At 50.7% G+C, this 14,183-nt stretch overlaps 4 protein-coding genes across 5 annotated transcripts; 1 reads left to right on the top strand and 3 right to left on the bottom strand.

Annotated features, from left to right (window-relative positions):
- Positions 1–9: 9 nt before the first annotated feature.
- Positions 10–3,287, bottom strand: LOC132261690 (vacuolar protein sorting-associated protein 18 homolog). Of its 2 annotated transcripts, XM_059760610.1 has the most exons (4): positions 2,906–3,287; positions 2,528–2,847; positions 2,416–2,463; positions 10–2,350 (listed from the first exon to the last, which is right to left on the bottom strand). In XM_059760610.1, exons 1-4 carry the CDS (start codon positions 3,165–3,167, stop codon positions 65–67), a joined length of 2,916 nt encoding a protein of 971 aa, XP_059616593.1. In that variant the 5' UTR covers positions 3,168–3,287; the 3' UTR covers positions 10–64. The 2 variants fall into 2 exon arrangements, with proteins under 2 accessions (XP_059616593.1, XP_059616594.1); XM_059760611.1 differs by lacking the exon at positions 2,416–2,463.
- Positions 3,288–3,402: 115 nt separating this feature from the next.
- On the bottom strand, positions 3,403–10,881 carry LOC132262885 (proton channel OtopLc). The gene is made up of 11 exons (XM_059762349.1): positions 10,812–10,881; positions 9,152–9,887; positions 7,611–8,081; positions 7,236–7,317; positions 7,014–7,049; positions 6,847–6,943; positions 6,571–6,780; positions 5,954–6,114; positions 5,723–5,818; positions 5,582–5,651; positions 3,403–5,328 (listed from the first exon to the last, which is right to left on the bottom strand). The coding sequence occupies exons 2-11, from the start codon at positions 9,742–9,744 to the stop codon at positions 4,367–4,369; spliced, it is 2,778 nt and encodes a 925-aa protein (XP_059618332.1). The 5' UTR covers positions 9,745–9,887; positions 10,812–10,881; the 3' UTR covers positions 3,403–4,366.
- A 213-nt stretch (positions 10,882–11,094) lies between these two features.
- Positions 11,095–12,203, bottom strand: LOC132262889 (vesicle-associated membrane protein 7). Its single transcript, XM_059762361.1, has 2 exons — positions 12,000–12,203; positions 11,095–11,931 (listed from the first exon to the last, which is right to left on the bottom strand). The coding sequence occupies exon 2, from the start codon at positions 11,926–11,928 to the stop codon at positions 11,263–11,265; it is 666 nt and encodes a 221-aa protein (XP_059618344.1). The 5' UTR covers positions 11,929–11,931; positions 12,000–12,203; the 3' UTR covers positions 11,095–11,262.
- A 72-nt stretch (positions 12,204–12,275) lies between these two features.
- On the top strand, positions 12,276–14,082 carry LOC132262887 (NADH dehydrogenase [ubiquinone] flavoprotein 1, mitochondrial). The gene is made up of 3 exons (XM_059762359.1): positions 12,276–12,396; positions 12,526–12,756; positions 12,815–14,082. Exons 1-3 carry the CDS (start codon positions 12,348–12,350, stop codon positions 13,969–13,971), a joined length of 1,437 nt encoding a protein of 478 aa, XP_059618342.1. The 5' UTR covers positions 12,276–12,347; the 3' UTR covers positions 13,972–14,082.
- The last annotated feature ends 101 nt before the right edge of the window (positions 14,083–14,183 follow it).

Genomic DNA, 14,183 nt, shown 5'->3' with positions numbered 1-14,183 from the left:
ATTTCCAATATTTCTCTAGATATAATATAGATCACATGAAAGGCAGAATGCTAGAATACAATATTTACTCCCAGTCGTTCCGGACGCGCTCCCAGTCGCTGATGAAGGGCTTGTCGATGGTCTCGATGGTCAGCTCGCCACAGAAGCAACAATCCGCCGCCACGATGCTCTGAATCTCCTCTTTTAGAGCCTCCCGGGCGTTCTGGGCATCTCCCTCGCCGGCGCCCAACATGCTCAGCCTCAGCTTTAGTCCTGAGAGTCTCTGCGCCGCCTCAGCGCCCAGCAGCGGAGCCAAGTGCTTCTCCAGGCAGTCCTCGTGGAACTTGTGACCGCATGGAAAGACAAAGAAAGGCCTCACGAGCAGCGCAGCGCTGCAAATCGTGCACTGGTCAGAGGCTGAGATGGTCACTGATCGGTTGCGGAATGACTGGAGTTCGGCGCGAACTTTCTCCGCAGACTTCGCGGATTCATCCATGTCGCGTCTCTGCTCCTGAATCTTCAGATTGTATTCCTTCAGGGCATCGCAAATTGCCTCCTTGAAGTGATCGATGCGCTCAAAGTCCGAGAAGAAAGGCAGAAGATCCTCAATGCGCAGCAAATCACACTCTTGAAGCAGTTCCAGTGCTTCTTTCACATCCTCCCGACCGCGGATTTCGTGCTCGGCAATGCGAAGCCACAGCTTCCGGCGGAGATCTCTGTCCGGAGCCATGGAGGCTGTGTGCTGAGCTAGTTTCGTGTTCACCGTGAGCGCCAACTCGACTGCCTGATGCCACATCTCTAGCAGGCACTGCAGAAAGACGCATGCCTCGGCCACATTGTGCTGTCGACAGACTCGTAGAGCGTAATGTACATCGTAGTGGATCATGGAGACGTCCTTGCCTTGCGTCTCGAGGAAGATCATCAGCTTCTCGCTGCGATTCTGCGCATACAGCTTGATGAGGAAGTTGTGAATTGCCGTCTCTGAGCAGCCAAGCAAGTGAACACAGTACTCCAAGTAGCGAATGATCTCCGTCACGTGCACATCACTCTCCAACACGATGAGCGTCGGCAGGAGCTTCACCGGATCCAGACGCTTTCCCTGCGCCATGGCGGCGGCAATAGTTTCTGCCGGAATGTTCTCCATGAGAATCGGAGCGTATTTGTAGAACAGTTCAGGGCGATTCTGCCCTCTGAGCACGTTCAGGGCTTCTAGGAACTTCCCCAGAGCAATGTGCTGATTCACTACGTTCTCGAAGTCCCTGTTCACGGCAGTGAAGGTGGCCAGATTGTGGGCATCTCCGTGGGAGGCCATCAGATCATAGATCACCGATCGGTTGGTCTTCATGCACTCCACAACGCGCGGGGTGTTCATGAAGACATCAAAGTCCCTCTGCAGCACTCTCACTTGCTCCTGGCTGTCTCCTCGCCTCGCCATCTCGGTGAGGAACAACTCCACCATCCACACTACCAGCATCGTAATCTGACTCTTGTCCTGCGCCTTCAAGCCCTCCAGGCGCTTCCGCAGGAAGATCATCAGCGCCTCGTTCTCGTTAATCTCCAAAAATTTCAAGCAAATGCCCTCGAAGCTGCTCTTCGTCTCGGCAAACAGCCTAGCGCTTTCGATAAACTCCTTCCGGTTGAAGCACTGCTCGGCCTGCTTGCACAGGACAATGTCCAGATGTGCAGGATTATCCTTGGCGTACCTCAGCGCCCTGTCAAACTCGCCCTTCTCCAGGTAGATCTGCCACACATTGCGCTCCTCATTCGTCACGCGAATGCGAAAGATCACCTTCGTGCTGTACACGTAAATCACGTTCTCGCGATAGTCTCTCACGGCGTTCTGCAGCGGTCCCAGATTCTCGCTGATAAACTCCTCGTAAACCACTTGATAGTTCAGCAGCGAGATCGCCGTCAAGTGGTCCGGATACACGAGAATGGCGTGGAAATCCGTCAAAGCGAAAGCCACAGGGGCATTCTTCTCGTTCTCTGGGAAGGGAATCCGCTTGTTGTGTACCATCCTGGCCGGAGAGTCGCTCTTGGCGTCCATCTCACCGTAGAAGATGCAGGGCTCCGTGATCCAGCCGAAGGAGCGCGGAAAGTGACTCTTGTAGTCATAGCAGACCCTCAGCTTTGTTGTCTTCCCCTTGGCCACACTCTTGATCTCGTGGAAGTCCTGGATGTCCTCCGGAACATTCAAGTAGGAGTTGAAGATGGACTGCAGCGGCTGTCTGTCGTCTGACTTGATCGTCTCCTGGAATTTGTAGAAGCGATCCACGCTTGTGGCCAGGACGATGTATTCACTGGTATTCGGGACTCTGAAGTACTCAATCCCTGTGATTGGGATGTTCTCATTCCGCCCGATATCAAAAACCTAAAACGAAAGCGAATGTTTTAGACACCAGATAGACAAAAGACAGTTTCTAGAAGGGAGTTTACCAATCCCTCATCATCCCTGCTTCCATACAGAGGCAGATAATTAGGCAGCTTGCAAGATAAAGACCATTTACTTCTACTTCCTGACCATTGTCAAGGAGAGAGAAAAACTCACCTGCTTCCAATTGTTGTGGACAACTTTATCAGATTCCACTGCCAATTCCACTTCGAAGATGAGTCCTCGGCTTGTGCCCAGCAAAATAGCTCCTGTGGACGTCTCGGAGTCATTTTCATAGTTGAAGGCAACACAGGTAATCTCATGATCTCTGAACTTGTCGATTCTCTTTGGTTTGCTCTGGCTTCTGTGCAAATACAGCAGTTCTGGGACGAATTGTGTGGACTTCGGCACCAAAGCAATCAACAGATGCGCTCCCAAGGGGTCCAGGAACACCCTAGAAATCTCCTGACCTGCTGTGTACTTCTCCAGTGCGACTTCTGCAAGTATGAAGCAGCATGAGACGCATTCCGGATGGGGAGAACATTGTAAATTTACCGTCCGATCGATTGATGTCGACGAGTTGCATCCGGAACACCACATTATTGGCCATCACGAGCATCAACCATCCGTTGGAGACTACCAAGTGGTTGATGACGTGCGGCATGGAGATGTTCATCTTCAGCTTCCCGAAGATGGGCGCTTCCTGCGACATCCTGACCGAGATGTAGCCGCTGGATGTGGGCGTAACTGCGCTGCTCTTGACAGAGCTCTCGTCCCGCTTCAGGGTCTTGTTGTACTGGTCAAACATTGACGTCATGTTTGCCGACAAATTCCTATCAAATTCCACGAATTTCTGCCCTCCCGGATGATTTCTTATCGCTCCTTAGATGCCCAGAAAAATTCACACACAAATCCAAAACAACACACACTTGACAGTTCCACTATGTACCGCCAGCGCCACTGTGGCAAAATACGCCGCCTGGAAATCTGGAAGGATTAGCCGTTATGTCACCATCACTTCGAGAAACAAACATTAAATACATTTTTTCTGTAAATATCGTTTAATATTATTAATGCAATAAGTTACAAAAAATCTCCCCTGCGACCATTGGGCCGATTTGGTTAGACATTTTGATTGAAATACAGATTTTTGCTGGCAAAACCTGATAATCCGAATCCACGCTAAGCAATAAATAACTCCTTAAACGCTACATTAATCCCCCGAATCGGTATATAATATTTCATCAATAGAAAACACAAAGAGTATTGCTGAGACTAAAAAACAACACAATATCATTTTGCAACTCTCGAATAAATAAATATATCTGCAAAGCGTCATAACTAGACTTTTTTCCTTTCAATTACACAATATAAATTCTTCGATTTTCCACTCTGAAAAATATGCAAAAACTTGTCATCAAAATGGCCAAAAGGAAGATTGATTCACAAATTTAAAATATACACAATGCCTTTTGCACACTATCTCCTCATCCTATTCTCCCATATCCTTGATAAAGATCCTAACCTACATAATGAAAATTTGAGAGATTTCACCTAGAGAATTGTGAAAAACAATTGATTGTGAAAAAATAGTGTCCTATATCGATTGTAAATCCCTCATAGCAATGTACAAATGGATCAAAAATGCTCTCAAAAAAGATTGTTCCCGTTTAATTTCTACACTTTCTAATAAATCTCTTGTCATATTTTATCAAAATGTCCCAAAATCCATCGAAAAAATGCATTTCTGTATAGGGAATTAAAAGGGAAGAGAAGACCTACGATTCTAAAATCTACGGCTTTACACTAGACTTGTCTTTGGGATAAGTTTCATTCTTTCGTTTGATTATTTTTGTTCTTCATTTTTTTGGTTTATCATAAGGAAAGATTTTTTTTTCGTATTTTGTCCGCAGAAAATACGATTTTATAACATTAAACTTGATAATGATGATGAGTAATATGTTGTTGAATACGTTCTTAAGAGGTTAAAAAGAGAGTATTTTGGCGTGAAAGTCTTCACATGTACGTGGGCTTGAGCTTGTAGGCCCTCTTCCAGATCTCACAGAGGCACACGGTGCTGTGGAACCTGTAGAAGATGGCCAGCGGCATGGACACGTGCGTGATGATGGTCCACGCCCAGAGACCGTAGAAGTTGAGCTGGATCGGGTGGCTCTCGGCGCGGGATTTCTCCAGCGTGCTGATGGCCCACATGGCCAGATTGGCCACCAGCAGGAACGTCACAATCTCGCGCCCGGGCTTCTTGCGGATGTGCTCCGGCGTGGCGGCGTTTCTGCGACTCGCGTCCAGGATGAACATTGTCTGGCAGGCGGTCTGCACAATGGACGCCAGCGCGTTGATCAGCACGAGAATCGTGTCCTTGCGCAGCGTGAAGTGGCCGCCGATGACTGTGAAAGTGCTGTAGAGGAACAGTCCCGACTGCGCGCCCACCAGCAGGATGTCGTCCAACTGGAAGCTCCTCTCCGCGTCGTACTGCAAATGCCTCACCTGAATCATGCCGATCAGCGTGGCAATCGTGGCCGTGGCGTACAGCGTCAGCTCGCACACCGTCACCTCCGTCACGGCGAAGGCCACAAACTCCGGCCGCGAGATGAGCACGAAGAAGAGAATCAGCGAAATGATGGTCAACACGAGGATCAGGATGCCCACGAAGAGGCCCTTGTGCGCCCTGGCGCAGTCCACGGAGTAGTGATGAGGCGAGCGCTTGAAGGAGGACAAGTCCCGTCGCACGGGCGTCTCCTGAGGTGGATTGGTCACGTTACGCCACATCACGTAGAGAATAGCGGCGCAGATGAGCGAATATTCAATGGTGCAGGGAAAAAGGAAGGGCGACGCGTCCTGCACCAGCGTTCCGATAATGTTCGTCCGGCGACACTCAAAGATGTGGTGAGGACCCTTCAGCCCGCGAGGAACGCGCAAGTGAACCGATGTGTCCGGAGGATGAATGGCTGTCTTGTGGCCTGAAGAGAGAGAGAGAGAGAGATTAGACAAGGTGACTCAGAACACAGAGATTTTTGTCCTTAAAATATCTCTAATTGTAATTGCAAAATTCCTAAATTGGGCCAAGAAATGTATATATTTTGCCTGTTTATATGCTTCAAAGAATATAACTCAGTGAATAAAATCCCCCTTCTGTTCAATCGGAAGCACTTTAGGGGGATTAAAGAGCGACTAAGGGCCCCGATCAGAAGATAAAAAGGTGGAAAAACTCACCCAATCGATGGGAAATCTTGAGTGTTCTGTTCTCCGGATCGTAGAAAGTGAGAATCTCATGTTTCGTCTCCTGCAGAGGACCACACAAAGCAGACAGAATTTATTGGCTCATATCAATTTCACACAATTCCACCCACTCACCTGAATAAGGACGTTCAGCCACACGGACAAATTCGTGCCGATCATGTGCATGAGGCCGAATCGCGCCAGAATTTTGTGTCGATACACTTTAATTTGCTGCAAAAGGAAAAAGGACGCTCATGAGGTGTGCGATTCCCCTCTTTTTCCCGGGCGACATTACTTCCGCGCCACTTGGCAAAAGACTGGTGAATTCTTTGGGTGAATTAATTGCGAGAACAGGCGCACACGTACCTCATTATTCAGGAAGATAAAGTACATCTGAATGAAAATGAACGCCATCCTCGTGGCCGGAGTGAGAGCCAGGAGCACATTGTGGCATTTGGTGTCCCTCTCCAGCTCGAAGTACTGCCCAAACTCCAGACCAGAGTAAATCATACTCCCGATGCCGAAAGCTTTAAAGTAGAAAATGAGACAATTCAGCTAACTTCATCGTCTGATTTTTCTCCCGTAGAGCAACGAAAACTTTTGAGTGGCAAAAGAAAACTCTGATGGTGAAAAGTATTGACAAAGTTTCTCTCTATCTCTGAAGTCAAGTGGAATTTTTCATCTCACAACATTCTTTTTCCAGGAAGAGGAGAATCAATACATAAAAGCATTTAATTTATCCCTTTTCCGATATGGCAAATTAGTTTAAAGGGAAAAATGTATTACTCAAAGTGCTGTGGTGAGAGGAAAATTCAATTTGCCATATAAATTTCATTAAAATTCACAGCCAATAAAAGCTCAATGCAGAAAATATGTCGTAAAAGCGCACTAAAGTGCCCATCGCTTAGCATAATCAATATCATTTTTGCTGAAACATGGTTTTTACGCGTGTTATGCATAAAAGTGCCAAAATATCGACTCACCAACGGCTCCCATTCGCAGGTAGAAGCTGCCATAGTGCTGCTGCCCAGAGGCGCTCACGGGCAAGAGGGAGGGCCTCCTGGGGGGCGGCGAGATGGCCACATTGAGCTGCCTGTTCCCCGAGCTGCCCTCGCTCTCCCGGTCGGACTCATTTCCGCTGTTGGAGCTGCACGATGACGACCTCTTGGGCGGCGCTTTGGTCTGCTTCACACCTGCAAGGAAAATCGCTGTACTCGAGAGTCCCCAAAACCCCTCATCCCTCGTCTCAAAGCCCTTACTCGTCGTGTAGACGGTCTTCGGGCGGCCCCACAGCAGAGTGGCGTACATGAAGAGCAGGAACACCATGCTGCCGATGTAGAGATAGAGATAGAAGCTCTGCGAAGAGTGAACAATCTCTCTTAATCACATTTTAATCCCCCAAAAAACCCACCGACCAAATTCTCACCTCATAGAACGATGGCGGAATGTACGTGGAGATGACCTGGACAAGTTCCGGGTTGGGGAAAAATACATTTTAATTGAGGGTGAAAATTGAAATATTTCCACACCGCAGCGTGCGAGGCCAATTGTCGGAAGAGTGTTGGAGACTTTCTGCCAATTTGTCGTTCTCTCGCGGAAAATCTCCCACTTCCGCCAATTGTCATCCCACCCGGCGGACGCTCTTTACCTCAGACAGCGGAAACGCCACCCCCATAATCACGATCAATTTTCCATAGAGCGCCGAGAGAGTCGTGGTGAATGCATCGATTCTGTGCGGACGAGAAACCGGGAAAAAGTTGACAAATCAGCGTGCAGCGAAAAGGGGAGTTTGCCATTAAAAAATTAACAATTAATCACAGATTAGACCTCGCAGTGGCTCAGCGCAATTGCGAAGCACGAGAACCTTTTCAGGCTAATTCGAAGTTGAAGAGCGTAAATACTCATAACGAACAGTCGGAAAAGTGATTTTTTTTGCAGAATAAAGATCATTGAATCTTGAGATTTTATGATTATTGAGATAATTCTTCAATCTGTGCATAAATAACTCTCATTCTGTACTCACGCTCGGATTTCCTTCTGCGGAGCCGCCGAATAGCGCATCATGGAGGTCTCCGGGAGGCGCGAGAGCCGCCTGGACTGCGTGAGGATGGGATGCAGGTGCTGGTGCGTGGTGTGGTGATAGAGCAGCGCCAGGTGCTGCGTGGTGCCGCTGGTGGAGCACGTGGGCGTCGACAGGGCCAGCTGATTTGGCGTGGAGCTCCTCGTCTCCACGATGCACGTCTCGGACTCGTGCGAGATCAGCGCCTCGGCGGACGTTGTGCCCGTCCTGGGCGGGCTCTGCGGTCGCGACGACCTCAGCGGGCTCTCGTCGATGGTCACATGGTGCGACGGCGGGGACTTTGGAGCCTGCAGCAGCAGAGGCGGCGACTTGGCCGGAGACGTGTGGTGACTCAGTGTTTCCGGTGAGACGATCGTATTGTTGGCCGATGATGGCGAAGCGGCCAATTGCTCGCTGCCCACATCGTTGCTAGAGCTGGAAAATTGGCCAGATTGAGGTGGGAATTAAGTCACTTTGCAGCCAACTCAATTGTGAGTTTGAGGAACCGCGCGACCACCTGACAACAGCGCTGGGAATGCTCTGCATCATCGCCACTCGCGCCACAGACACTGAGTCTCTTTGGGCTCCCCAGCGGCCCCAGCGATCATCTGATCACTCCGACCACTCGACAAACGCACACAATCGCGCCACGGAATGCTGTGAAGGTCACTTTCCTGATTGAAATCTTCCTCTCCATCTCACCCACATCGCGCAATCCACACACTCGCACTCTAGCGAGGTGCATCGCCAGACACTCTAATCCCGACTCGAGTTCCGCACAGGAATCGAGCGCTCTCTTTTCAGGCAGCACACAAAAAGGCGACAGAGAAAAGTGGAAATGCCGGGGGAAAGTGAATATTCATGACACTCGAGGGAGAGAGAGTCACAGCCATTCGAGAAAGCCACAAAGAAGGTGAACAGAATTGCCATTCAGGGAACACCATAAATCTCAAAAGTGGTCTCAAGATGTGGCAAACAAATGTTGTCTCTAAAATATATAGTGAAAATGCTGAGTTTGAGAGCACTTCATATGTTCATTCCGTTGATATATTCAATGAAAACCCAGCATTAAAGAATTCCACCACTTTTCTGCACCCAAAAATATTACTCAAATTACTCAAATTGATGAGGGAAAAGCCGGGAAATCAGCAAACGTATGGAGAACAATTGTTCAAGACCACACGAAATGACCATTGAACCTTGCTTCGTGCCTTTTCACTCCCGTTTTTCCCACATAAACCATCCGCTCGCACACATAACTGAAAGCATAACGAGAGAAAAATGATGTGGCTTCCCCCAACTGAAAATTCATGAGATTCCTGAGCACTCCCCAGCCCCAGACCGTCGTCAAAGGACACGAAGGCGGAGGGGGTTCAAGAAATCCCAGCAAAGCGGGGAAAAGGTGGATTTCTCCAGTTACCCGAGGCGAGGAAACTCCAGGAGGGTGACAAAATTCCAGCTCTACAAATAGATGATTGATCAGCAATTGGGGGAGAGTCACTCACCTTTCGTCAATGTCCGTGGGCGGCGGCGGCGGGGTTGGGGGCGGCGGCAGAGAGGTCGTGTGAGATTCAGTGTCGTCCTCCACCTGCTCGGGCGTCTCAGGCTCCTCCACGGCGCTGGCTTTCTCCTCCTCCTCCACCGCTGGCTGTTCATCAACATCACCCAAATTCACTTCCTCAGGTTCACTTTCCGCTTCAATTTCCTTCTCTTCCACACTTTGTGCCACCTCAGCGGGCTCGGGCACCTCTTCAGGCTCCACCTCTAGTCCCTCATCGACCTCCTCCTCAGGCTCCTGCTCCTCAGGCTCCTCCTCCTCCTGCTCCTCTTCCTCCTCAATCTCCTCCTCGCCCGCATCGCTCAAAATGGCCTCGTCCTCCTCCTCGACAATCACCGGCGGAGCGATCAGCACCTCCTGCACGGGCACAACAACTTCCGGCGGCGGCGGCGACACCACAACAGGTGGCGGCGGCTCGACGATCGTCGTCACTTCCTCAATGTCCGAGTCGATGCCCTGGGCGAAATCCATGTAGAAGGATTCGCGCGAATCCGAAGATCCACGCCGGAGTTTCAGCGACAAATCCGGTGAGCTATCCATCGTCACGCGCACTTACTCTAATCCCTTCTCAGACACTCCCGAATTTCCGCCACTTTCCGCACTCTTCCATGTCCAAAAAAGCGTTCAAAATCACTGGCTAAACTACACTAGAGTGAATACGTTTCTGGTGGTTTTTCGTTATCCTGCGGGGAAAATAGAATGGACAGAAAGACTCTGATCAGAAAGACGAAGTAAATTGATGGAATTGATAGTGAAAATACTGTAAAATCTCAATAAATGGAGATGAATAACGTAAATCTCTTAACTATTGCTGAGATGCTGCATTTATTTCAATTTTTAAAGCCGAAGAATCTTACAAGCAGAAACTTTAATTCAAGAACTCTTTTCTCGTATTTCTACTTGATTTCTACACCCCAAAAACATGGTGAAAAGTGAAAATTCTCATTTGAATTCCAACACCTTCGCGTGCAATTCTGCAGTTTAATCCCAAAACCCACGCGCTGCGTCACGTTTTATCTGCATAAAAAGCCTGCCGAATGGATTCTCACGGCCCAGTGAGAATATCAATAAATTCCATGATGCTTTATCGCAGGACCCTCATTTTCCCCGAGGAATTCCACCCCCTATCGTTGCGCCCGCATTTTACGACGTGTCGTAAAATGCAGGGTGGCTCTCTCGCCCTCTTTGTTCCCGCACAGGATTGCGTCCTGGCCATGGCCTTCCGCGCGCCTTCGGGCGCTCCTCAGCCTCGCGCTGGAGAGGAAGTGAGCCAATAAATCATCTGTGGATCTATTTTTGGCTGTCAGGCAAAAAAAGCAGCCTCTCGAGAGCGTCAAAACACACAGAAGATGAGGGAATGCGCGGAAGTGCTTGGGAATCTCGGGATTTCCCGCTGTTGGAGAGCCTTCGCAGCACAGGAGCGCCCCCAGGAGGTTGGCATGGAGAAAATTCGCAAGTCAGGGGGTGGTTTTGGGCGCGGTGGATACACCTCTCCCACTCATCCCCCGTTGGAGCGCGTGAGCCAGAGAGGGAGGGCGAGTGCACCCGAAGGAAAACTCCCGCCAGAGCGTGGAAACAACAAAAACACTTTTGGCACATTTACTCACGTTGGTGGGACAGAGATGGGTAGTTTCGGGGAATCACCGAGCGCACAACCACTTCACACGACGGTCGGGGAGCAACTGAAGTCCCGGAGGAACGCGCGCGCACTGCTCGGGGTTGTCCTCTGGGCGCCGCCAACGCACTCTTTTGGCAGAAGATTCGCGGTCAAAATCTGTACTTTGGAGAAAGTTGCGAAATTAATCATTTTTCCCACATTCAGAGCTATTTTTCATCCCACAACAATACAAAAAGAGGTGTTTTATTAAAATTATTTACTTATATTTGCATCTATCAACATAATAGCTTAATTTCTTTTATTCCCGGACAGTCAAGAGCCGAAACGTGCCCGGAGAGGGGGGCGTTCCCGAGACGAGGACACACATTTTCGCGATAAAACACAATATTTCGTGGTAAAATAAGAGATAGTGAGCGGGGTATTTGATAATACTCAGGGATTCACTGCTTTCGGATGCAAGACTGCCAGGCGAGGCCCCCGCACGCCATGCTCACGATCACATAAATGATGAAGACGACAATGGCGCCCAGGATCACGTACATGCGGATGTTCTTCCAAAACATCTCCCGCGCCAGATTGCGGGACGTGTGACGGAAGGACACCGACGTATTCCTCAGGTTCTCCGTCTTGTTCACCAGCAACTCCAGGCGCTCGCCGCGCGCCGTCACGTTCTCGATGTTCTTCACCATGATGTCCTTCAGCTCGTCGATCTGTCCGTGGACGCGTGACAGCGCGTCGTACTCCACGGCGTCGCTGAACTTGCGCATCTCCGTGGACAGGACGCGCGAGAACTCAGTGTTCATGGCATAGGCGATCGCTGTGGCCGCAGTGAGGCCGTAAGTGGAGATGAAGCGCTTCTTGATCTCGGCCAGGAAGAGAAACGCCCGTGAGCGCTCAAAGTCACCGTCCGTGATGCACATGTACGTGATTCTGTCCTCGCAGATATAGTGGATCAGGTAGGCTCCATGAGAATACGTGAGCTTGTTGTTCTCGGGCGGAATCTTCGTGAAGATCTGCTCCGTGACCTCAGCGAAGTTGCCCACGCACTCCGCGTACTTGGCCAGGACGGTGCTCCCGCGCGCCACGACGCTGTACAGAATCGGCATTGCCTGCAAACACCGAGACAAAGCGTCTCTTGGTCAAGAAGAAGGGCAAAACATGGAATTTGTTGACTCACTTCCTGGTGTTTCCCCGCGAGACAAAGACTCCGATGATTACTGCTCGATTGCACTCACTACATGGACACACGTGGTCAGAGCCACAGGAGAGAGACTCCAGAAGCGACAGAGAAGGTGACTGTGGCCAGAGATTATGAGATCTCCCAGTAAATTCTGGCTTTTGCGTGTTTTCTCTACGCAAATTGGGAAAAACAACTCATCAGCTGTCAACAGTCGCCCAGCTGAGCGACTCGCGAAGCAGTTTCGTGGGACACTTCCAGTCACGCAGCGAAATCCTGACGTTTTGTCCCAAAGTGCCAGCCATTGAAGGTGGGCGAAGGGAAGTTTGTTGAAAAATATCGCTAAAAATGGCTTTTGCCTTAGCCAGGGTGAATGCAATTCCCAAGCAGCAAATTGGTAAATACTTCCAACACTCTAATCAAAGCCTGACACGATTTCCCCCTGGGAAATTTCTACACAATTCGTGTGTTATTTTTCTCGTGTCGGTGAAACGTCAAAACTTATATAATTTTCTACGCTTTTTAGCTGCGATTTATCCGCTCGTGGTGAAAGCACAGCGCAGAGGAAACTCCACGGCACCCCCGGCGGGGACTCCGCCACCGCAGACGAAGACCACTTTCGGGCCACTGGCTGACCAGGATAGGGTGTTTACGAACTTGTATGGACGACATGACTGGCGACTCAAGGGAGCCCTCAAACGGGGCGATTGGTACAAGACCAAGGAAATCATTCACAAGGGAGCGGAATGGATCGTCAGTAAGTCGCTGAAGTGCTTCTTAAGCGTATTTGGCGCTCTAACTGTGTGCATTTGCAGATGAAATCAAGGTCTCCGGACTTCGCGGGCGCGGAGGAGCGGGTTTTCCTTCCGGTCTGAAGTGGTCATTCATGAACAAGCCCTCGGATGGACGCCCCAAGTATCTGGTGGTGAACGCTGACGAGGGCGAGCCCGGAACCTGCAAGGATCGCGATATAATGCGCCACGATCCACACAAGCTGGTTGAGGGCTGCTTGATTGCGGGCCGCGCGATGGGCGCCCAGGCGGCGTACATCTACATCCGCGGGGAGTTCTACAACGAGGCCTCCAACATGCAGTATGCCATTGCGGAAGCCTACCAGGCTGGCCTGATCGGCAAGAACGCCTGCGGCTCTGGCTATGACTTCGACGTGTTCATGCATCGCGGCGCCGGGGCGTACATTTGCGGCGAGGAGACGGCGCTCATCGAGTCGCTGGAGGGGAAGCAGGGCAAACCGCGTCTCAAGCCGCCTTTCCCGGCTGATATTGGCGTCTTCGGATGTCCCACGACTGTTACCAACGTGGAGACAGTGGCGGTTGCGCCCGCAATCTGCCGCCGTGGCGGCGTGTGGTTCGCCAGCTTTGGGCGCACGCGGAACTCCGGCACGAAATTGTTCAACATCTCCGGCCACGTGAACAATCCGTGCACTGTCGAGGAGGAGATGTCGATTCCGCTGAAGGAGCTGATCGAGAGACACGCCGGCGGCGTGCGCGGCGGCTGGGACAACCTGCTGGCCGTGATCCCGGGCGGCTCCTCGACGCCGTGCATCCCGCAGAATGTGTGCAGCGACGTGCCGATGGATTTTGATGGGCTCGTGGCGGCGCAAACGTCCCTCGGCACGGCCGCCGTGATCGTGATGGACAAGAGCACGGACATCATTCGGGCTATCCACAGGCTGTGCGAGTTCTACAAGCACGAGAGCTGCGGCCAGTGCACGCCGTGCCGCGAGGGCCTCGGCTGGATGAACAAGATCATGGCGCGCTTTGTGCAGGGGAACGCGAACAAGGGCGAGATCGACATGCTGTGGGAGATTTCGAAGCAGATTGAGGGCCACACGATCTGCGCCCTGGCCGACGGCGCCGCCTGGCCAGTGCAGGGACTCATCAGGCACTTCCGACCGGTGATTGAGAAGCGCATCGAGGCGTTCCAGGGCCAAAAGGCGGCACAGCGCCAGTGAACACGGCCGAAGGATAGCAAAGGACTCTCCGTAGATCACATTGAGTTGTGAGCGAATTCAAGCTCTGTGGAGGAATATTTAAACATTATTGAATAAAAAGCTGATAGTTGAGTTCAGGAGTTTTGCAGCTCATCAGCTCTTTGTGTGGTTTACTCTTCAGCCTGTCTGAAAACAAATTTTCACTGCAAAGATCGCAAATGTAGTTTACCTGA

Source organism: Phlebotomus argentipes, unplaced genomic scaffold (assembly GCF_947086385.1).
Source record: "Phlebotomus argentipes unplaced genomic scaffold, Phlebotomus argentipes genome assembly contig_15, whole genome shotgun sequence".
Lineage (NCBI taxonomy): Eukaryota > Metazoa > Arthropoda > Insecta > Diptera > Psychodidae > Phlebotomus > Phlebotomus argentipes.
Note: the sequence above shows the minus strand (reverse complement) of the source record. Positions and strands in the feature narration are given on the sequence as shown.